The sequence below is a fragment of the Callorhinus ursinus genome, unplaced genomic scaffold (genome assembly GCF_003265705.2).
Source record: "Callorhinus ursinus isolate GAN/ISIS: 27379988/994484 unplaced genomic scaffold, GSC_fseal_2.0 scaffold4, whole genome shotgun sequence".
Lineage (NCBI taxonomy): Eukaryota > Metazoa > Chordata > Mammalia > Carnivora > Otariidae > Callorhinus > Callorhinus ursinus.
This window is the reverse complement of record NW_027397066.1, coordinates 132,357,661-132,383,389: the sequence shown is the minus strand read 5'-3', so window position 1 is coordinate 132,383,389 and position 25,729 is coordinate 132,357,661. Positions and strand designations below refer to the sequence as shown.

Here is a 25,729-nt window from a genome sequence, read left to right as displayed (position 1 = left end):
GAAAGAAAGAAAGAAAGAAAGAAAGAAAGAAAGAAAGAAAAAAGACAGACCAAATGGAAGGTTTAAAACTGAAAAATACATTAAGCAAAATATAAATCTCAGTGGATGAGCTCAACAGAAAAATGGAAGGGGCAGAGGAAAGAATCAGTGAATTAGAACACATAACCAAAGAAATTATCCAGTCTCAACAAAACAGAGAAAATCAACTAGAAAAATTGAAAAGCATTAGGAATCTGTGGGACTATAACAAAGGATCTAACAGTTGTGTCATCAGAGTCTGAGAAAGATGGGAGAAAGAAAGCAGATCTGAAAAGGTACTAGAGAAAATAATAGCTGAAAACTCTCCAAATTTACCAAGAAACATAAGCCTACATTTAAAAAAATTAAAAAAAAATTTTTAAGATTTTGTTTATTTACTTGAGAGAGAGAGAGCACACACGTGCAAGTGAGTACACGATCAGGAGAGGGGCAGAAGGAGAAGCAGGTCCCTTGCTGAGCAGAGAGCCCGAGGTGGGACTCGATCCCAGGATCCTGGGATCATGACCTGAGCTGAAAGCAGACGTTTAACCCACACAGCCACCCAGGCGCCCCTTTAAGTCTACATTTTTAAACAAGCTGAACAAATCCCAAACAGGATAAACGCAAAGAAATCCACACCAAAACATAGAATTTAACTTCTGAATAATAAAGACCAAAAGAAGTCTTGAAGGTGGCCAGAGAAAAATGACAGTTTACCCTTAGGGGAAAAAACCATATGAATTAAGTGAGGTTCTCATCAGAGGCTACAGAGGCCAGAAGGAGGTAGCACAATGTTTTTTATGTGCTAAAGGAACTGTCAACTCAGAATCCTGTACCTAGTGAAATTATCCTTCAGAAATGAAGGGGAAATCAAGACTTCCTCAGATGAAGGAAAACTAGAACAATTTGTTACCAGCAGCACCACCCAAAGTAATGGATAATGGAAATTCTCTAAAAGTAAACAATGGAAGACATATCAGAATAAAAGCAAGAACATGGTAAGCAAAAAGATATATAAAGACAATAAGTTTTCCTTCTCCCTCTCAGTTTTCTAAACTATGTTTGATAGTGAAACAAAAAGTATAACACTTTCTAATTAGGTTCTAAGAAATATTTACAATTCTATCATAAACAGAAAGGTAAAGGAATGTTAAAGAATGTAATGTTTCTACACATCACACAAACTGGCAAAATAATGACACCAGTAGACCGTGATAAGTTATGTACATGTAATTAGTACCTAGAACAACCAATAAACAAGATAAACAAAGAGATACACTTAAAAACAATATAAAAAACTCAAAATGTCATTCAATAAAATGTTTAAGTAACCTTCATGAAAGCAAGAAACAGAAAAGAGGGAGATAAGAAAATGAAACATAAAACAATAGACTGAAGCCCTAATATATCAATACTTATATTAAAGTTAAATGATCTAAGTATACCAATTAAAACATGAGAGTGGTGGAGCAGATTAAAAGTCATAAATCAACAATATATGTTGTCTACAAGAAACTCACTTCAAACATAATGATATAAACATGCTGGATGGAAAAGGATGGAAAAAGACATGCCAAATATATGACCTCCCTAAGGTCATGATAGCTCTGTATTAATGAAAATTGTATACTTATTCTTCATAAAGGGACTTAGGGTATAACGATTTATAAGGCCTGAAAAGCCTTCCAACAAAGTAGCAACTAACATTGCAGAGAGTCTTGGCTGTAGATGCAGAAAATGAATTTAATGACAACCAGAACAAAAAAAAATTTTTAATTTTTCTAAAAAATCTAGCTTCAGGCAGCACCACATAAAAACAGTTTGCCTGCTTTTGCATTTAAAAATGTGTATGTGGCATACTTGTCTAACATTCTAGGTAAGGGATATGGTGGTAATTAACAAATAGACTAATGGCCCCATTAAGATGGGGCCATAATATAGGCAGAGGAGGCAATTCATAATCCATGAAATAGACTCTTGCCCCAGAATTTATCAGAATCTAAAGGCACTGCCTATTATTCTTAGATCTATGATCAAGTGATAAAGCAAGGTCCAATTCTGTAAGCACTCACCACTGGGCTGGACAGATCCCAGACTCTGGGTATAGTTTCTCTAGGAGCCAGGCATCTGATAAATAAGTAGCCTGCCTAACATACTCTGTGTGTAGCTCTCTAACTCGGTGGGGGATAGTAGGGGGTTTTATCAAGAGCATGGGCTCCGCTAAGGTCTTCAATGATGACAGAAGATCAGTGCTCCCGGCAGTCCTCTGGCCTCTCAGTGATGGCTTATCAAGTGAGGAACAGGAGGAAGGTCAATACTTTGGCAAGATCTCCACATTCAATGGTAGCCATCAAAGCAGAAATGTACCATGAAACTCCATGGAAAGTCTTCGAGAAATTTGATAAGCTGTTGATTTCTTTTTCTTAATTAGTATTTAACCTAAGTGTTTTTTTATTTCTTTCCCAAAAAAGTATGCTGTGTACAGTTCCTTTTCCTCTGTGAAAGAGAAATGACAGCATACCAATTCTATCAAAACTTCACACACACAGAAAAGTATCTTTCTCCTGATACTGCAGAAAGGATGGGGGAAATAATTTCCCTGTATAGTTTTATTCTTACCTGCAAAGTGCTAATGTGAACAGGAGTCCCTGTACCATTCACAGTATTCTTTTTAGCAGCATTTCCACTTTTCCCATCTGCTTGCTCAGCCTTAGCAATTCTGGCTTTTTCTGCTTCAACTCTTTTGGGGTTATTCAACATCACCTGGACGACAGCATACTCCACCAGTGAAGCAAACCCAAAAAGAAGACAAGCAATGAGCCATACATCAAGAGCCTTCACGTAGGATACTTTGGGAAGTTCAGCAGCAAGTGTTGTACACTCGGAGGCCAAGCTGAGTACCGAGAAGATACCTACAGAAACAGAAATGGGAGTTAAAATTGCTTTTTACCCCTGTGAAACGTTCTGCAAACAATACTTTTTGACAATATGACTCTCCAGTAAGTTTCAGTGCTCCTCAGGTCTCTTTCAAGCTCAAAGAGTAGAAAAAACAATACTGACATACCTTTTATGTTAGGATTAGTGAATGTAGTTGGAGATGTTTGTAAATATTTAATATTTAAAAGTAAACAGACATTTAAACCAAGGTTTAAAAACACAATTTAGATCTGGTTTAAATACTATAGATGTCTAAAACTATTTTGTAGTATCTCAGAGAAAGCCATAAAGCTCTCTAATTAGTTATGCCATTTTTCAGCTTTATTTTAGACAGTTATAGAACTGAATTTTACCCCATCAAGAATTATACCTGAGCAAGAATAGAACATATAAAGCAATTTTCTGATAAGCCTCATAATTAAAAAACAAAATCTAATAGAAAAGATAAAGACAGAGCATCCCTGATTATTTCAGGGAAACAAATGATTTCAGCTTTTCAAGGAAAGAATAATATTCTGCTATAGGTAATATTAACCATTTATGGAAAGCTAACTAGTTATATATCAATTTAAGTCAAATAATTGTAAGATCCTAAAGGAAAATTGCATTAATTTATATCCCTCCTTTTCTTTACACTTGCCACACTCCCAGCCTTTCCCTTTTGTCTCTTCCTTCCTTCCTTTATATTTTCAGAAGAGGGGATGGGCAAATATGACCCACTGGCACTGACTACCAATAACACACTGGGTCAGAAAAAGTCTTACATGATGTTAAGGGAGACTCACTTTCAGCCATGTAGGAAACAGGTGTGCCTTGACTCTGTGAGTCCAATTCACATATGGGGCCAAGTGCACTTTTTTATTCTCAGATTTGACCACCACTAAGAATTAATGAATATGTTATCCTAATACAGATACACTTGGCTCTCTTTTCTCTTGCCTTGGAAATATGGCAGGTAGTATATTAGTATTAATCATCAGTTAAAACATTGAAAAATATATTCCATCAGTTGCATTCAGTGGCTCCTGAAAGGTATAGCGTTTGTTGGCTTGTATTTTTGTAAGTATTCAAGAGTTAAAAGATTCTCTAAGAAAGGTTTCTAGCAGATAGAAACAATATTGTTTAGAATATAAAGATTTGATAAACATCTAATCTGCTATCACACTAACTATCCTTAGTCCTCAGGAAAACTAAGAACTAATTAATAGGATTATATTTTTTAAAGTTAATATAGGTCTTAAGGTTTCTAACCTGGAAGTGGAAAATAACATAAAAATCCCAAGTCCTATCACTTATCGATTGAAACTACAGTTAATTATACCTATGGGCATTAATTTGGCAAATTATATTTCCAAGTCAATTTTTCTATTCTTAATCAAATGTTATGCGCCAACCTATCAATCAAAAACAAGCCTTACTTAATTCCTTGAGATAGACTATATTGACACACCATTTTCCGTGTTTCCATAGCATTTCACGTTCCTCAATAACACAGAATGTATCAAACTTAGTAGTATGCCTGAATATTTTCTGATATATTAGAAACTTCATGAGAAAATGGAGAATAATGTCAGATTATAGAAGGTCCTAAAAGCATTATAATGAATTTACCATGTTTGGTAAAAAATATTAAGGAACTGTAAACTGAGGGAAGAGAAATGAAATTAGCAAAAGAATGTTGAATAACATTACTTTGGTAGGGATGTACAAAAGAGACAAAGAAAGGAAAAAAATAGTAGTCGCAGAGGCGCCCGGGTGGCTCAGTCATTGAGAGTCTGCCTGCGGCTCCGGTCATGGTCCCAGGGTCCTGGGATCGAGCCCCGCGCCCGCTTCTCCCTCTGCCCCTCCCCCTGCTCGTGTTCCCGCTCTCGCTATCTCTCTCTCTGTCAAATAAATACATAAAATCTTTAAAAAAAAATAGTAGTTGCAGAAACAAAGCATGAGGAAAAGAAGGACAGAACTGATATAAAAAGGATTTTGAAGAGAACATTTTTTAAAGACTTGGTTATTGAAGGAAGAAGGAAAAGATTGAGACAATTTTCTGAAAAACAGATTACTAGGAAAGTACCCATGAAAGATGGGAAGAAGAGACTTGGAAAAGATAATGACTTTGGTATGAAAATGCTGAGTTAGGTTAGGTAAAGGCCAAGAAACACAAAATTGATGACCATGATACAGCACAATGCACGTGAGAGTTTTGTAGAAGGAAAGATAAGCCAGTATCATGCAGATGGAGGTCATGTTGAAAATATAGAAAACTTTGTGAGGAAGAAATGTTGGAGTGTCCAAGGAGGAGACCAAAGAAACAGAGAAGGGACTGCCTTTTAAAAGGAACGATATGACATTATGGATTTTTGGGGGGGGGAGAAAGGAGGTATTGATAATCCCAGGTATTAAGTTAGAAACCATGATAGTCAATTCTATTACAGTTTTTATCATTTCGAAGATGAAAGACTAGAAATGGAGATGAGTTATGGAGGAGGAGAATGTGAACATCACTGTATGCCTTCTCTTTAGGAAATCATATTAAAATAGGAAATGCCCATTTGTTCTTTTTATCCTAAAATAGGAAATCATGGGGCACCTGGATGGCTCAGTCGGTTAAGTGGCGACTCTTGATTTCGGCTGAGGTCATGATCTTGGGGTGTGAAATTGGGACCTGCCCCAGGCTCTGAACTCAGTATGGAGTCTGCTGATTTTCTCTCTCTCGCTCTCCCTCTACCCCAACCCCCATTCACACACACTCTCTCTCTCTAAACAAATAAACAAAATCTTTTTAAAAAATGAAATCTGAGCAATTAATATTTCTTTAGACAAATATGGTGGCATTATCTTAACATATTCTTCAAATAAAATTACTTCACTGGTAAATAATGCATAGTGAAATTTTGTCTGAATTTTAATAAATTATAAACCACTCAGAAGAAATTCCACTACTAGGTATCTACTCAAAGAAAATGAAAACTGTAATTTGAAAAGATATCTGTACCCCTAAGTTTATTGCAGGATTATTTACAATAGCCAAGATATGAAAGCAAACCAAGTGTCCAATGATAGATGAATGGATAAAGAAGATGTGGTATATATGTGTGTGTATATATATATATATATATATATATATATATATATATGGTGTAATATTACTCAGCCATCAAAAAAAAATGAGATCTTGCACATTTGCAGCAATAAGGATGGAGCTAGAGAGTATCATGCTAATGTAATAACAAATGTCATGAACTGGTCAAGGAGTAACTGCAAGTGTTCTCATACCTATCTAAACTCCAAATGATTTTTATCTCATTAAGCAATTATAAAATTCATATATGTGGAATTGTGATTAATAAAATGAAAATTTATTTAGAAGTACTACTAAATTATATTAAGATGTTATCATTTCACAATGCCTTAATCAAAGGATACCAAAAGGAAAACCATTGTTAATATTATGTGGGAATCCAAAAATACTTTTTGACATTTCTGTAAGAGATCTTATTCCAGATGAAAAGAGTACAAGAAAGAAATCTATGTATGCATGGTCTGCTAGAGGTCTGACTTGTAACCTAAATTATTAATCTTTTTGACTGAAAGTTATTTGTTTGAAAAATCCCTTTTTAGCAGCAGTTAAAGAGTTTTATGTACCAGAGAAAGGGAATGTTAGTATAATTTATAAAAGTTACTTCAAAGTTACTTGCATAGTTACTTCTATACTTAAAGAAGTAGCTAAAGACAAAATTCTTTACCTAAAATTCATAGAGGGAGCTTTCATGTTTGTTAACAATGGAAAAGGTAAATCAAAATGAGATTGGGAGAATGTTGAGCATCTTTTCATGTGTTTATTGGCCCTCTGTAAGTCTTGGAAAAACGTCTCTTCAAGTCTTCTGCCCATTTTTTAACTGGATTTTTTTTTCTGTTTCATTTTGTTTTGTTTTTGTTTTTGTTTTTTTGCTATTGAGTTGTCTAAGTTTTTGTATATTTTAGATATTAGAGTTATTAGATATATGATTTGCAATTGCTTTCTCCAATTTGGTAGGTTATTTTTTCATTTTATTGATGGTTTCCTTTGCTGTGCAGAAGCTTTTTAGTTCAATACAGTCCCACTTGTTTATTTTTGCTTTTGATTCTTTTGCTTTTGATGTCAGATTCAAAAAATCATCACCAAGACCTATGTCAAGGAGTTTACCACCTGTTTTCTTCTAGGAGGTTTATGGTTTCAGGTCTTACACTTAAGTCTTTAATCCATTTTGTGTTAATTTTTGTGTATGGTATAAGAAAGTGGTCCAGTTTCATTCTTTTGCTAGTGACTGTCCAATTTTCCCAACACTATTGAAGAAACTGTCCTTTCTCAATTGTATATTCTTGGCTCCTCTGCCATAAATTAATTGACCATATATGCATGGTCAATTTCTGGGCTCTCTATTCTGTTTCATTAATCTGTGTGTCTATTTTTCATGTCAATACAATACTGTTTTAATTGCTACAGCTTTGTAGTATAGTTTGAAATCAGGGAATGTGGATACCTCCAGCTTTGTTTTTCTTTCTCAAGACTGCTCTGGCTATTCGGCATCTTTTGTAGCTACATACAAATTTTAGGATTATTCTATTTCTGTGAAAAATGCTATTGGAATTTTGATAGAGAGTCCACTGAATTTGTGTACTGCTTGGAGTAGTATAGACATTTTAACAATATCAATCTTCTAATCCATGGGTATGGAATATCTTTTCATTTATTTGCATTGTCTTCAATTTATTTCATCAGTAACTTGTAGTTTTCAATATACAGTTCATTTACATCCTTGGTTAAATTTATTCCTAAGTATTTTATGCTTTTTAATGCGATGACAGATAGGATTTTCTTAATTTCTCTTATAGCTCATAATTAGTGTAAAGAAACACAACAATAGATTTTTATGTGTTGATTTTGTATCTTGCAACTTTACTGAATTCATTTGTTAATTCTAGCAGTTTTTTGATGGAGTCTTCATGGTTTTCTGTATATGTCATCTGCAAATAGTGACAGTTTTAATTCTTCCTTTCCAATTTAGATGCTTATCTCTTTTTCTTGCCTAATTGCTCTGGCTAAGACTTCCAATACTATGTTAAATAAAAATAGCAAGAGTGGATATCCTTGTCTTATTCCTGATCTTAGATGGAAAGCTTTCAGGTTTTCACTGTTAAGTATAATATGTTGACTGTCGGCTTGTCACATACAGCTTTTATTACGTTGAGGTACATTCTATATCTTTGTTGAGAGTATATTTTTTTATCATAAGTGGATGTTAAATGTTTCAAATGCTTTTTCTGTATGTACTGAGATGATCATAGGAGTTTTATCATTCATTTTGTTAATGTGGTGTATCACACTGACTGATGTACAGATATTGAACCATTCTTATATTTCTGGAATAAATTCCACTTGATCACAGTGTATGATACTTTTAATGTACTCTTGAATTAGATTTACTAATATTTTGTTAAGGATTTTTGCATGTATATTCATCAGGGATATTGTACTGTAATCTTTTTAGTGTGTGGCATTCTTGTCTGAGTAATGCTGACCTTGTCAAATGTTTGGGAGAGTTCTCCCCTCTTCCATTTTTTGGAAGAGTTTGAGAAAAATTAGTATTAATTCTTCTTTAAATATTTGGTAGAATTCACCAGTGATGTTGTTTGGTCCAGGACTTTTGCTTTTTGGGAGGTTTTTGATTACTGATTTAATCTCCGTGCTGGTAATCCTTCTGTTTGAATTTGCTATTTCATCATGATTTGGGCTTCATAGGTTGTATATTTATCCATTTCCTCTAGGTTGTCCATTTGTTGGTATATAATTGTTTCTAGTAGTCTTTCATGACCCTTCATGTTTCCTGATATCAGTTGTAATGTCTCTTTTTTCCTGATTTTATTGATTCGAGCATTCTCTCTTTCTCAGTGAATCTAGCTAAATTGTTTCTTTTTACAATTTTGTTTCTTTCCAAAGAGCCAGCTTTTAGTTTCACTGATCTTTTCTCTTGTCTTTTGAGTCACCACTTATTTGTACTATAATCTTTATTTCCTTTCATCTACTTACTTTGGACTTCATTTGTTCTTTTTTCTAGTTCCTGCAGGTATAAAGTTAGGTTGTTTATATGTGACTTTTCTTGTGTCTTGAGGTAAGCATTTATCACTATGGACTTCCCTCTTAAAACCACATTTGTTGCATCCATAAATTTTGGCATGTTACATTTATTTTCATTTGTCTCAAGGTATTTTTTAATTTCTCTTTTGATTTTTTGACCCATTGGTTGTTCAGTTGCATGCTGTTTAATCTCCAGAAATGTGTCGATTTTGCAGTTTTCTTTGTGTAATTAATTTCTAGTTTCAGGGGCACCTGGGTGGCTTCGTTGGTTAACCTTCCAACTCTTGGTTTCGGCTGAAGTCATGATCAGGATCATGGGATTGAGCTCTGTGTCAGGCTCTATGCTCAGCGGGGAGTCTGCTTGAGATTCTCTCTCCCTTTCCCTCTGCCCCTGCCCCCACTCCCATGCATGGGCACTCTCTCTCTTAAATAAAGAAATCTTTATAATTTCTGGTTTCATACCATTTGGTTTGAAAAACTGCTTGATGTGCCTTCAATCCTCTTAAATTTATTAAAACTTGTTTTTCAGCCTAACATATGATCTATCTTGGAAAATGCTCTATGTACTCTTGAGAATATGTATTCTGCTGCTCTTAGATGGAATATTCTGTATCTGTTAAGTCCATATGGTCTAACATGATGTTTAAGGCTGATGTTTATTGATTTTCTGTCTGGATGATCTATCCATTAGTATAAATGGGGGTATTAGGGTTTCCTTCAATTATGTATTGCTATCTATTCCCCCTTTAGGTCTGTGAATATTTGCTTTACATATTTATGTGCTCCTATGTTGGGTGCATAAATATTTACAAATATTATATTCTCTTGCTGGATTGGCCTCTTTGTCATTATGTAATGCCCTTCTTTGTCTCATTACAGTTTCCACTTTTTTTTTTAAGGACTTTATTTATTTATTTGTGAGAGAGAGAGAGCACAAGTGGGATGAGAGGCAGAGGGAAAAGCAGACTCCCCACTGACCAGGGAGCCTGATGTGGGGCTTGATCCCAGAACCCTGGGATCATGACCTGAACTGAAGGCAGATGCTTAACCAACTGAGCCACCCATGGGGCCCTACAGTCTCTTTTTTAAAGTCTATTTCTGTTATAAGTATAGCTACTCCAGTTTTGTTTCCATTTGCATGGACTATCTTTTTATTAAAGTAATATACATTAAATCATACATTAAAGTAATATGATTTCTTTTTTAGATAAAATTATAAATATGTAATGGTTTAGTAACAGAGCTTCCAAATACCTGAAGCATAATTCTATATAGTGGGAGATATTGAATAACTCTCTCACCAATAGTTACAAAAATAACTAGACAAAAGACAAAAGATTTCAATAGTACTATCAAACAACTTGACTCCACTGATATTTATAGAACACTACACCCAACCATGACAAGTATACTTTGCAAGTGAACATGGTATTGTTACCAGGAGACATATGCTGGTCTGGGCCATAAAAAAAAGTTTCAAAAAAATAGTTTGAAATCATATTCTGACAAAATCAAAAAGCATTAAAATAAAATTAAAATCATGTTCAGGTACTTATTAAAATTCTAAATATTTGGAAATCAAACAGAATCCATGGGCCAAAGAAATCACAAAAGAAATCAAAAAATATTTTTAACTGAAAGAAGATGAAAACACAATATATCAAAATTTGTGAATAGTAGCAGATGCTTATAGGGAAATTTATAACTTTAAGTGCTCATATTAGAAAAGAAAAAAAGGTCTAAAATCAATTATCTGAGTTCCCACTTTAGGCATCAAAAAGAGATCCAATTAAATCCAAACTAATTAAAAAGAATAAATTAATAAAGAGCTAAAAATCAACAAAAAGAATAATAGAAAAGATAAATGAAATGAAAACTGAGATTTTGAAAGTGTCAAGAAAATGGATAAGCCTTTAGCTAGAATGATCAAGAAAAAGAAAATTCACAATTTAACAATATCAGGAACAACATCTGGGATACCACTACAGCCAGACATTAAAGGTATAAAGAAATATTATGAACATATTTTTATGCTAATAATTTTTGCAACTCATGTAACATCTAGAAATCAATCAATATAATTCACCAAAATAAAGATGAAAACCCATCTAAATATTTAAATACATGCAGAAAAAGTATTTGGCAAAATTCAACCAAATTTAAACTCAATCAAAATTCAATCAAATTTTATCATACATGATTAAAAAAAACAGCCAACTAGAAAGAAAATGGAATCTATTCAATCCAATTAAGACATCTACAAAAAATCTATAGCTACTACCACACTCAATAATGAATGGCTCAGTTATTTCTACCTAGAATCAGGAATAAACCATGTCTCAACAATTCTATTCAACATTATCCTAGAGAGCTATAAAAGGTAAGAACACTAAATGTTAGGGAGTATGTGAAGCAAATGGTGCCATCTTTTTGATAAACACTATCGTAGTATTTTATAAAAGTAAAACGTATTTTGATATCATCTCACACCTGTCAGAATGCTAAAATCAAAAACACAAGAAACAGCAAGTGTTGGTGAAGATGTGGAGAAAAAAGAACCCTCGTACACTGTTGGTGGGAATGCAAACTGGTGCAACCACTGTGGAAAACAAGGTGGAAGTTCCTCAAAAAATTAAAAATAGAACTACCCTTTGATCCAGTAATTGCAGCACCAGGTATTTACCATAAAAATACAGAAACACTAATTCAAAGGGATACATGCCACCCTATGTTTATTACAGCATTATTTGCAATAGCCAAATTATGGAAGCAGCCCAAGTACCCATCCATAGCTGAATAAAGGAGATGTGGTATATACACACACACACATACACACACACACACATAAACATACCATGGAATATTATTCAGACAAAAAAATGTATGAAATTGAAATTTACAACAAATGGATGGAGATAGAGAATATAATGCTAAGCGAAATAAGTCAGTCAGAGAAAGACAAATACTATACAATTTCACTCGTATGTGGAATTTAAGAAACAAAACAAATGAACAAAAGAAAAAAAAAGACGAGAGAAAGAGAGACAAATCAAAAAGTAGACTCTTAACTATTGAGAACAGACTGGCGACAGAGGCGACAAGGATGGGGGGATGGGTGAAATAGGTGGAGGGGATTAAATGCACACTTATCATGATGAGCACTGAGTAATATACAGAACAGTTGAATCACTACATTGTACAGCTGCAACTAATATAATACTGTATGTTAACTATACTGGAATTAAAATAAAACTTAAAAACTTAATAAAAATAAAATAAAATAATTAAATTTTTTAAAAGCAAAACATATTTTTACTTTAAAATCAAGAAATCTCATTCCTGGGTATTTACCCAAGAGTAATGAAAACATATGTCCATACAGAGACTTGTACACAATTATTCATAGCAACATTATTTATAATAACATTATTTAGATTGGAAACAATCTAAATGTCTATCAATTATTGAATGGAAAAACAAACTGTGCTGTATCCATACTATGAAATACTGCTCAGCAATAAGATAGAGCCAAATATAAACATAAGCAACATCATGAATACATGTCAAAAACATAAATATGTCCCTACCCCTTGCCTATTCACTACCTTCTCTGTCTCTTCAAACTCACAATAATCTATCCTATCTCACTGGCAACTCATGATCTTTCTCCCTATTTTATTAGGAAAACAAAATTATTTACAAGCCCCCACTACCATATCTACTCACCCATCTCTGTCTATACCTACATACTCTGCCTTCTCTCCTGATATCGTAGATAAGGGGACAGTAAACTGATGCACAGGGCACTGGAACACACCAACATCCATTCAATTATGTACTGTCAACTCCTATTGTTTAGGAGTTGCAACAAAAACCATATGGCCCACAAACATGGACTATTTACTATCAGGCCTTAACAGAAGGAGTTTGCTGATCCCTGGGACAAATCCACTTTGTCCTAGCAAAGGCCAATCTGTCTACCAGATCTCATCCCCTCTCACTTCTCAGGGACTCTGCTCCTGTACTTCTTCCATCTCTCATTTGTTCCTTTGTTAGTGTTTGTTTTCCACCAAAAATAAACATACTGTGATTTTGTCCACCTTAAAAACAAAAACCAGAAACCTCTCAACTCCTATTCCCACCCCAGTTATTTCCTTATTCTCTTTTTCTTTTTACAGTTAACAATCTCCAATGGGTTGTTTATACCGGATGCCAATAGTTCCTCCCCTCCTGTTCTCTCTTGAAGTCACTCCAACCAAGCTTTCCTCTTGTCACTCTATGGAAACTGTCCTTATCATGGACACCAGTGACTTCCCCAGGTTGCTGAATCCAATGACAATATTTAGCCCCAAACTCACTTGGTTTATAAGCAGCTTGACTGATCACTCCCTTCACCTAGAAATGCTTTCTCCATTTGGCTCCCAGGAACCTACATCATGCTGGTTGTTACTCATCTTCTCAGTCTCAAAGGTTGAGTTGTTAGATGTCTTCTCTACCTGTACTCCAGTCTCATCACTTTAAAGACAAATATAAACATAAGCAACTTCAGATAAATCTGAAGTTCTTACTACGAGCCTTGATCTCTCCTAGAAACCCCAGACCTGTATATCCAACTGACTACCTGATAACACTGCCTAAAAGATATCTCGAACTTAACATGTCCAAAAAGAAGCTCCTAGTCTGCCCATCTTCTCAAACCTACTTTACACGAAGCTTTTCCCATCTAATTTAGTGGCAGCTTCATCTTCCTGGATTCTCAGCCAGAAAAACCTTTGAAGTCAGCTTTGAGTCTGCTTTCTTAAATCCTGCATATAACACATTTACAAAACTCTTTATCTCTACCATATCCATCAGCTATTTGTGAGCATCTCTACCCCCCTGGCAATACTGTGATTGTTTCACCTGGACTATTATAGCTTCCTAACTGCTTTCCTTGCTTCCACCCAAGCCTCCTTTTAGTGGGTTCTACACAAAGCAGGTAAGGAGAATCTGTTAAAATTTAAAGCAGATCATGTGCAAAAGCCCTCAAGGGCTTCCCATTTCACTCGGAATAAAACCCAAAATCTTCAGAATGCCCCCTTAGGAGATGTTATATGGTCTCCTCACCATTGTTCTCTTTCTGATCTCATCTACTAATCATTCTTTCACTCATTCTGCTCCAGCCACATTGGCCTTGGCAGTCCCAAAATATTCCAAGCATGTTCCTGCCTCAGGAATGCTGGCCTTGATGATCACTATCCTGGCTCATTCTTTCCTAGATATCCACAGTGATTCATTTCTTCACCTCCATCACATTTTTATCCAATATCACTTCTCTCTGAGCAATTCCTGACAAGCAGGCTGCTGTCCCTGAACTCTCTGTCCCCACATCATCTTTCCACCCACTCCCTGGGCATTAGGAACTTTTTTTTAACTGAAGTGTGGTTGACATACAATGTTATATTAGTTTTAGGTGTACAACACAATGATTCCACAATTTTATACATTGCTCAATGCTCATAATGATTAAATGTAGCCGTCACCACTCACCACACCCTGTTATTACAATGTTATTGACTATATTCCCTATGCTGTACTTCTCATCATCATGACTTATTTGTTCTACAACTGGAAGTTATATGTCATTATCTTATATATTACATATTGTACTTATTTGGTGTCTCTTTCTTTCCAAGAAAAAATACACTCATTGAGGCTTAGGGTTTTCTTTTTGTTTTATCTATTTCATTAACTATCTATTTGCTATTTATGTTAACTCTATGCCTATCTTCTTGAATATTGCTTAGGACGTAGTTGGTGCACAATAAATACTTGCTGAATGAATCAAATGTGGAAAAGTGCTTTATAAACTATAATGTAATGTATAAATGAGGCATATTATTAACTCCTGAATGTGTAATAAGCACTCTCCACTCATATTTTCAATCCTCCAATGAACCCTTTGAGTATTTTTTCATCCCTACTGACATTTTAACAGAGTATGTTTAAAGAGGTTAGATCTGTTTGTCTAAATTGTCACAACTAATAAGCAGAGAACAGGAATTCAAATCCAGATTTAACTGAAGAGACTGACTTTAAACCATTAAACACATTTGTTTCATACAACAGTTCTACTGGATGTTAAGTGGACAGTTTAGGGACTTCATGACAGAAGTCCTGTAATAGAAAGGGATTTACAAAGAAAAATCCTTCAAGAAGATGTCAGGGATTGAAATGTCTCTAGAGTACTCTTGGAAGCCTGACATTTCAATTTTTATCACTGTGTAAGAGTACAATATTACTAATAAGCAAAAAAATTAACTATTTGGGGGAAATGCATGACATTTTTGACAAGTCTAAGGAAGGATACAACTAGTTTTTTAGGAGTTTTTTTTCTCAGTGCAGTATACTACAGAGTTCACTCTCATCCCCTAAAGGAGTTAATCAGTGGATTGTCATTGTCTTCATTCTAGATACATAACAATTAGGACGAAATTTCCCACATTTCTGGTTATTAAGATGTAGATTTGGTCTCTGTGGCTCTTATTAAATATAAACCATCAAATTTCTTATCCAGGTAAAACTGTCATTTTCATTGCTTCTTCCTGGTTGCCTACTTTTTAAAATCTGTATTTCATTTAATTCCCCCAATATGTCAGGAGGGAGATTTGCACAGGGTCTTTTCTATGGAAATAACAAATCAAATGCTGCAACCAATCAGTCACTAAGAGGTCAGATATCCCACAGCCTTACCTATATGAGTTCCAGGTAATATTCAGAAAACAAACACACATATATTCACACAGTAATGAAACATTTTAAAACACTCTAAACAATCAAAATTTGTTGTAACAATGTCCTTATTTTTAAGTTTATTCACTTCATCCATTAGAAGAGCTCTTGATTATTTCATGAAGCAAAGAATTTTTCACCCCTATATACACACAATTTTCAAGACTGGCTGATGCTGTTTCTGTGTGACAGAGCATTAAAAATAACAAATGGGGGAGCACGGATAACCAGCTCTTCTTCTCCCTAGCCACTCCTGATGACAGAGCACACAATAATTGATGTTTAACAAAATGACATGAAGTCATGTTTAAAAAGATACATTGTACCACATATTCCCTGACAATGAGTATGAGATAGTAGACAATATTATTTAGAAAGATTCCCATCATAATAGTTCTGTGTTTAAGTTTGGAACTATTGGGGATTTTAGACTTATAGTTTTCTGTGAAAATTACTTAGTAATAATTATTGCATGAAAGTCAAAGTAGGATAGATTAACTGTTTAAAATACCCAAAGATATGAAAAGAAAAAAACTTAGTCTAATTATTGAGTGCGTAAACATTGAGAAAATCTAGTTCAATGTCAAGTTTTGAAGAAAGTCTAAAAACAGACGAGAGAAAGGTTGCCTTCAATTCTAAAAGTCTGTTTTAAAATAGTTGATTATATAGCAAGTTATGCAAGGACATAACATGTTCCCGACATGAGAAAGAAGCATGGAATACTTTACCCAGGGGCACTCTGGCAGCACTTGCATCTGGGTTGATCCAGAAGGAGAGCCAGGAGAGAACCACTATCAGCAGGGTTGGGGCATAGACCCCCATCATGTAAAAACCGACCTGCCTCCTCAGGGTGAAGATGACTTCCACACAGGTGTAGTACCCTTTCAGAAACAAACTTATGTTAGAAAAAGGAGGGACTCATCTACCTACAACAGCAAAAACCAATAGTGTACCTATAAATTGTAAGTCACTTCTATCTGAGGCAGTTTCACAAAGTAAATTCCACAAAAAGAGTTTTTTCCCTATAAATATATAATTTATTTGATGTAAAAGGTTGACATGATGGGACCCATCTCACCTGACCTTTCACAACTTTATTATGACGTTGAGAAATAGATACCACATGCTGCTCCACTATGTCAGTGTCTCAGCTTTTAAGTCTTTGTTCAGGGAATTGGCAATGCACTTAAACTTTTCATTATCCATGGGCACTCTCAGAGCAATTGATCTAAAGGAGTCATATAGGGAGCAGTAAATCAAAGTGGAACAAGTCTAAAAAGAAACATTCCACGACTATATATTGTCAGTATAATTTTTCAGCTACCTGTATCACTTCTTATCTAGAAAGCATAGCAGTCTACGATAACTCCTATGCATATTTAAGCCTTAAAAAATTAAGTGTATTAGAAGTAAATCTTAGCAAGGATAAGAAATACATGTTTTCATTCTATAGAGATAAAAGATTATAAAGAGTAGATATCTGATATTCCTCTCAATTCTCTCCCTTCCTCCACTCCAGGCCCTCAAGCATGCTTTGTGAGGGAAAGGACTTCATTGTCACAAGCTGAGACAAATGCAGAAATTGCCTTACAACATAATTCTAGAAATGTCATGACACCAACTAGTCCCTCAAATTAATCACAAATTATGGGCAGCCTCATCATAGCCTCTGCTGACTTGAGAAACAAAGTAAGTAACAAGATATTGTTCTAGCACCAGAATAGAAGAGACGCTTCTAGATGTTTGAGACTTTTTTTTTATAAATGCTTTAGTCCTTTCAGTTAGCAAGTTAAATATAATATTTAATGCCTGAAGTGCTTAATTTTGATAAAAATGTCATTTGCCATTCAAAAAAAGCAAGGTTATGTGAAAATAACAGAAAGTTAAAATGTTTCCAATTGTGTTGAGCTTAAACATCATTGTTTCAAAATGTTGAAACAAATAAATCAATGAATAAATAAAATAATTATGGGGAAAAGATATTACCTTTTTACTATTTTATATTTTAAAACTAATATTTATCTAATTTTCCTAATTAGTAAGAATATACACACTTCTCGCACTAGAACAATCTTCAGATTCATTCATTAATGGAACTTATGGCAGTACTGCCCCACAAAAAGCTCTTAAAAAAATGTTAAAAAAAAAAAACAGCTACTCACAATCTCTTACTAAATAACTTAGACCAGAAATCTATCCTTTTCCCAGTGTGAATTATAATCATTGCCACCTCTGAGAGATTAGAAAGATATCGGGGCTAATATGTAACAAAAATAAAGAGTTGACCGGAACTGAAGTAAATTCTAATTATGCCAAATGTTTCCAAATTATATCAAAACCCACCCCCCCAAGAAAAACGCAGCATGTTTGTCATTTTTTAAATTTTAATTTCATTAAAACTAGGCAATTAATTTAAATTATGCATAGGTTTTAAAAAGATACAAGACGTCAAACAATGAAAACTCCCTCTCTTTTGTCTTCCCACCCCTCATCTTAACTTCCTGCCTGGACAACAACTAACTAGCGATCATGTGCAAAATTTCCAAAATATAATCTTTTATAGGTCCAATTTTCTGCAATTAAGAGGCTCACAGTATTTCCTCAAAGTGGTTCTGAAGTACCTGGCTTTGCAATAGCATCATTTACTCAAGTTCATTTTATGTTTACCTAGGGCTGTGAGATAGAGAACAAAATGTATTTACTTATTGCATATTTTTAGGTAGCCTAAATTGTCACAAATATTACAAGAGCTTACTGTACAGTTGCTCACTTTAAAATGAATTTTGCATTCCATTCCACCACGTTTAAATGACAGCCTAAAAAACAGGAATCCTATACTCTGAAGCCAGCTTCCACCCCCTCCTTTTATGAAGGCACCCACTGGGGGAGCTTCCCAGGACTGGGATGAATTTGGCAATAAAATACATGCTTGAATATTATAGTGATTTGCTCCATAAACTTTTATGAGAAACATTTCTTGATCTTTTCTGATCTTTTCCTAGTACTGTTACATTTATGAGAGGCAGGTGGGCAGCTAATTGATATAAATGTTCATTGGCAAATTCAATTTACTTTCTATTTCTTGTGAGGTTTTATTTCATTATTATTCACTTAGGCTTGCAATTTAAGTATTTTTGTATACTTGTTTTCCTATATATCTCTCCACCTTTGTAACATCTATAATTTTAAAAAACTGTAATTTTCAATAAAGCTAAAGCCAAATCATTTCTGATTATTTCTGTATAAGTTAAAGAAAATATTGTCCATCATTTTGTAAACGTTGCTGTCTATATCTTTTTCACTATTCAACATATTAGGCATTCATATATTTAGAAGGTACCACATTTGTAAATGCATATCTAAATATTATCCAAACATTAAAATAAGTTTTGCTTATATTCATATGATGATTCATGTAAACACTGAAATGCATGTTTACTGAAATACAGTAAATGACAATTATCATTATGTTAGACATAACTTCTTTTATTGTTATTTTCTCTAGCTAATAAGAGATCTGTGACTTATTTAAAATAGCTCAAAAAGTACCACAGAAAACTTTACTTCTTATAATTTGAGTAATCTCTCAAGAACAAAAACGAAGAGTATTTATTTTATGTGTGTACCATATTAGAATATAGATCTATAAAAGGGCAGTGATGTCTCCTTTATTCCCCTAAATGGAAATTTGTAGATATAGGGCTTAAAGGTAAAAAAATAAGCACCCCCAGGATTTTCAATGCTATCTCATAATTTTATGCTATCACATAAAATCAGAAATAAAATTACTAGTTTTATTTTAATCTTTAGATGAAGTTTAAAACTTCAATAGGGTCATTTCAAATTTCTCAGAACAATTTAGAGACTATTCATTTTGAAATGTTAAGCATATAATTTGCAAAGTATAACAGGACTGACTCCACAGGTAGTATAATAATGTCAGACTCACTATTCCACTTAGTAATAGTATGACTTGGTTAAGTGTCTTTGCTCTATTATCCTAACATGTAAAATAGGGAAAATAAAAGTACTGAATTCATAGGGTTGTTGTGAGGATTAAAATATAGAGTTCCTGCAGAGCACTAAAATAATGCCTAACATACAGCAAGAACTGCAAAAGCCATCTACTAAATATGTATTTCTATACAACAACCCCAAAAGGATATTCCTTGGCTTTCAACTTATTTTTTTTTTCATTACTAGGTGACCTGTAAAAGTTTCTAAACACTGTAGTCCATTTCCTTAATTTGAGTGAGTACAGGGAAAAGGAGTACTGTGCTTAGTTCAGTGGCTGACATTGATTTGCCTGTAACATTCAGTAAGTCCCTCACTCACGCTGCTACTCAGTTATTTTCTGTGTTAAATAAAGGAACTGGCTCAGAATTGTCAATAAGATCACTTCCATATCTAAAAGTCCATGTATCGATGACTTCTTCATTGAGTGCTCTGATGGTCAAATTTTTAAGAGCTCTTAGGCTTTCCTTTTTAAAATCTTTTATAAATTCTTTTAGCAGTATATTTGCTTATTATCTCTCTTGTTCTAATATACTATTAGTTCTATAAGAGAAGGAACTATTTATATATAAATGCTATATAATCCATTAAATTATGTGAAGGAAGGTGAATGACAACAGATGCTTAAACTAACTTTATCTCCAAGTAGCCTAAGTGTTGCATTATTGTAGCACTAAATGTGCAAACGTTCACTCTGCTTTTTTTAGTATTATATTTTGTCTTTGATGATGCCATGATGGCAGCATTATAAGCTCAAGCATCTGATCTCCCTGAATTCCACACAATTACACTATATATTTTTATTTTTTCAAGTCAACATAAATGTTGCAATACATTTAAAGTTAAATTGTATCTATTTCTCTTTTTTTAAAGATTTATTTATTTATTTTAGAGAGAGAGAGTTTAAAAGCACCATAGGGGTGTGGGAGAAGGGGCAGAGAGAGTCTCAAGCTGACTCCTTGCTGAGCTGCTGAGTGCAGAGTCCTACATTGGTTTGATCTCAGGACCCTAGCCAAAATCAAGTGTTGGGGACTTAACCAACTGAGCCACTCAGGCGCTCCTAATTATATCTATTTCTGAACGTCTTTGTCATACCTTTGCTTACTTCCTCATAGAAAATCAGGATTGTGTAATTTACAAGTTGAAATGATTAGTTTGAATGTAATGAGCAAAATCAATCAGCCTTTTATGTATGTTACTATGGGAAAAAACATTATATTTAATATCTAAAACCCTCAATAACTCTATCAGTTGTGACTCAAATGTTGAATATGAATCGTATTATTAAAGTATTGCTTAGTGGGTATTATATTTTCATTTCTGCAAAGCTTGAGGTAATGTAATGAATGAGGTTAGTTTGTTGTGCTTCTCACAATTAGCTGTTCCATAATCTAGGCCAACAATATTATATGGGGAGTATTTACTGACGTCCAGTTATTCTCCACACTTATTGCTTCCTACGCAGCATAAAGATCAGTGCCTTGTAAAACTAAGAATATGGGTCAACCAACATCTACAGCCTGCCTAAAAGACAAGAGACAAGTGTATATGCATTACATTGATCAAATCCATAATGTTTGGCTCCAAACTGAAACTTGCCAGAAGCAGAGTTTCTTGGCAAAACCTAAGAAAACCATTGCCTGGGAGAGTTCATATTGCTAAAATAAAAAATTGAAAACCTCTTGTTATCTAGAATTACATAAAGAAAAGCAAAACTATTTAGTAATAAACATTTTTAAGAACTTTACTGAATGTAATTTTATGAAAGATCTAAATATATGGATGCAAAGATAAACTATTTGTAAATATTGAACTCACTTTTTAACTAATTTTCTTCTGTTCCTAGCATATGTTAAAATTAAAATGAACCTTTGGAAAAGGATTTAGTTTTGTTTAATTCAAAGACAATTACTTACCAGTGCCTTTATAGTATTTTGTACAGTTACCATATTCAATATCTTCCTTTTTAATATCAAACTGAGGCAAGGCAATTTTTTCTAACTGAACAGGATCTCCTGACTGCCAGATAAATCGTAAGTCATCAGTTGTGTAGCCAACTATAAACAAAAGTAAATAAATAAAAATATTATTTTGAAATATAATTATTAATACTTTCTTCATATTTTGAGAATCCAGTTACTAAACACAGAAATGGTAAGATAATAAGCCATTCTCCTATGAAATTTTTGTTAAAAATGCAAAGAGATAAAACCTATGGCCATCAATGAAAACATTAGCACAAATTTACAGATAATTGACTTAAAGAAAGAACAAGCTAAAACAATGAGCATATCATAAATATACATAAAGTTACAATTTCACTGCCTCATGTAGAGTCAGCGTATTTTGCTATGTCAGAATTCAGAACTGTCATCAATAAAAAGTAATAAATAAGTCATACTAGCTTTCTGAATATATTCAGAATAGATTCATTCACAATTATACAATATGCTACCTGGAAATTAAAAAAAAACTTAAGCACCGAATCACTTATACTTTTGAAGAAATAACCACAAATTTCCCTAAAGGCATTGCATTGCACAGGAAAGCAGTAAAACAATCTCTCAAGTGGACATCATTATTAAATGTGGAAGCACACATTTTGGGTTTAGGTAATATACCGTTCAACTCTAGAGTATATGGATTTTTTCAAAGCAATACTTCAGTGCATCTGGCAATAGATTTGAACGTAAATATCCAGTTGGAATTTTTTACACAAATATATATTAACACACAGGCCTAAATATATACAACACATACACAAAAATGTACATACGTACATCTGTAAAATCTCAATTTATACTTAGCAGTAGAGATTGTTCAAATTTAGCCTCCAGCTTCAGTAAATTTTTTTTTAAAAAAACAACAGATAACCACAAAGTAACTTGAAAGCATATCATCTAGCAAGTATATATAAGATATTTTACAAGGCCATCATTCTTTACTTGTTGCTGAAATAGGTCATGGTATATAGGTATTCAGGCCAAGGCTTCCTTATATTAGTGTTAGTTTTTCAAGTTTTATGTCCTACTTTTATTTTCAAAAGATAAGCATCATAGAGAATTAATTGATAAGTAACAATTTCAATAATCATTTTAATTAATATACCTTATACCTTAATATGATACTTCTTTCATGAACTGAAAAACATATGATCATAGAAACACAAGAATTCCAATTTTGCAAAAAAATTTTTTAGACCTCCACAGAAAATGACTACTTGGTAGGATTTAGGTGCTGTTTTTTAATGTTTTCAAATTATCTGCTCTGAACATGTGGCTTTAAGAGCAGAACAGTTATTAAGATACTGTTTTCCCCTTTATTTTATTTATATTATCAATTCAAATGGCGATGGCAATTGGAAGAAGTTAGAAGTGTACACCTACATAAACTGATAGCAAAACCTAGTACCCAAAGGATGTGTCTACCTTAGTAATTGTTACAGTAAAAGAATAACAATAATTTTCCTAAATAAATTATTCTAATGACTATTTGTAATAAAAAGCATTAGTTTTACCATTGCTATCTAAGAGACTATTAGAATGTATTGCCTAGAAATTTTAAGCATTTTTATTGCTATAGTCACTTAGGGTCTCATTTACATACAGCTCTCCAGTTGCATCTTGCAACGTTGGGTATCCATCGGAAACAAGGTCAAGTCCAAAGGGCATGAAAGAGTAATAGATAACCTGAAAGTAGAAACAGAGGTCTTAGAAGTCACTTAATATGTTTCTCTGTGATAATCTGACTTAAAATATATATATATATATCTGTACAAATATTAAAGAATACCTCATGCTGACAAGAACATCTCCATCACGAAAAATAAAGAGAAGGATATTTTCCTGGGTCACATCATGAAAATTGGCACTTTTTTCGTTTGCAAAAAATAAGTCAGGTTTCCACAGACATTTGTACATTGTGGGATCCACCGTCAGTGCATCCGAGCCCCGAAAATCACTAGGGAGCTTCAGCCTGGGATCATTCCATTTCTGTCTCAAGAAAATGTTAACTCTATAGTCCTGGAAAAAAAAAATTGTGTGCATGTGTGTGTTTACTGCTATTTGAAAGAATATATTCAGCACCAGAATAAAAAGAGTTTCAGTGATAAGCAGCACAAATATTTTTAGTCTCCCACCATCAAACAGGATCAAAACCGCTTGGTCACTAAATATAAAGAGCCCCATGGGCAGTACAAAAAGACCCTTGTGTCTATTTTACAACTCTCTAGAGAAATTTCCTTAGCACTTGCTAGCTCCAACATCAAAATATAACTTTACCAATAATTGCTTCACCTTTATACAAATGCCAATTACACCAGTTTGTTAAGTGGTGTTATGGTAAAAACATGAGACTGCTAAATATTGTCATTATTCTTCCCAAAAAAAGTAGAAAGCTAAATATTGTCATTATTCTTCCCAAAAAAAGTAGAATAAAATTAAATTAAAAATAGATAAGAAGCCAAGGGAAAATGTTTCTATTTGCTTTTTACTAAGTAGCAAACTATAAAAATAATATACATATATATAACATATACATTATATAACATGTATATAACTATAACACACATACTTATATATGTATGTGTAAGAAGGAAAAAGAAAAACTATTCTTGACTACTCATATATGTACATGATTGTAGAGAGAATTTGAGATAGTCAAATGAGATTGCATTATGCAAAACAGATGAGCATATCAAAATTTGCATTATGTTTATTTAACTATAGTAGAAAAATGTTTTGAAATCTGCTAAATATCTGGCTATTTTACTTCAGTGTTTTTGTCTATCTCCAAAAATTTTCATTTTAAAACTTTGTAAAAATTAAATTATGTCAAGACATATATTTTAAGAATATGTGAACCTAGGAACATGTTCAATACCTTAATACATTTTATATCTGCCAGTGAAATGGGGTTCTGGCAAAAATCAGGTTGTTAGCATATACAAACTTAGCACTGAAGATCGTGCTCAGGTCTTTTGATTTTAATATTATATACTGTACTCAGAAGATGCACAAAAGTGCTCAAGGTAAAAATTGTTTTGGGCTTCAGCTTCCTTATTTTCAATCATTCAAGATTCACAAAATACTGTCTTACCCATAGCCTTTCAACATGATCAAAATGAATTAAATAATAAACTTCAAATCGAAATCTAAATAAGTAACTAGGAAGAAGTTATAGACCATCTTTTATTAAGTAACAAGAACAGATTTCTATGAAATGTAAGTGCACATGCTTTATATATGTATAATATATAAAATAAAGCATAATCAAGGAATAGTAATTGTCCCAGTGAAAAAGCTTGGACAATTTACTTTCTCACATTATCTTCAGACTCTGGATAGTAATTGTAGAAGGGTAGGTACATAGTAACAATATCCACATACTGAAGTATAGACAGTGAAATAAGATTTAAACTGCCTACATCTCATAGCTACTCTAAACTTAAGGTTTATAAAAACTTCAACATGTGTAATACAAATTGATTCTTAAAAATCACATGCAGATGGCACTAGAGTGCCAAAGTCAAATAAATTAAGGATTATATAAACTGACACCGAACATACCTGCACCACTGATAAAAAAAAAAGATAACATTTTCTAATCAGATGAACATGGAGTTAAGGTGGGGATAGAGGAGGCCTAGAACTCTGGAAAATAAAGAGCTGCATTGTACAACTACATGAACCGTCAAAATATACACCTATCTTAGAATTCATAATGGGACTTATTTGCTTCACATCTGACAGTGATTATGACAACAAGAATTAACTCATACGCGCCCAAGACAAAGGCTTATCTACATCACATGGTGAGACTTCCAGAAGACTTGATGTTGCTTCCTGATGCAAGCTTTTATCCATTCCAGGCAAACAT

At 33.5% G+C, this 25,729-nt stretch overlaps 1 protein-coding gene across 3 annotated transcripts in view; it reads right to left on the bottom strand.

The window, feature by feature from the left end:
• The window catches only part of GLRB (glycine receptor beta), a 101,719-nt gene that overhangs the window by 12,508 nt on the left and 63,482 nt on the right, over window positions 1–25,729 (bottom strand). For all 3 annotated transcript variants that reach the window (XM_073892414.1, XM_025873999.2, XM_073892415.1), the window contains 5 exons: window positions 23,645–23,874; window positions 23,459–23,541; window positions 21,769–21,909; window positions 16,567–16,719; window positions 2,638–2,930 (listed from right to left, as the gene is read on the bottom strand). In XM_073892414.1, coding sequence (XP_073748515.1) covers window positions 2,638–2,930; window positions 16,567–16,719; window positions 21,769–21,909; window positions 23,459–23,541; window positions 23,645–23,874 — 900 coding nt within the window. The remainder of the gene's footprint in view (window positions 1–2,637; window positions 2,931–16,566; window positions 16,720–21,768; window positions 21,910–23,458; window positions 23,542–23,644; window positions 23,875–25,729) is intronic.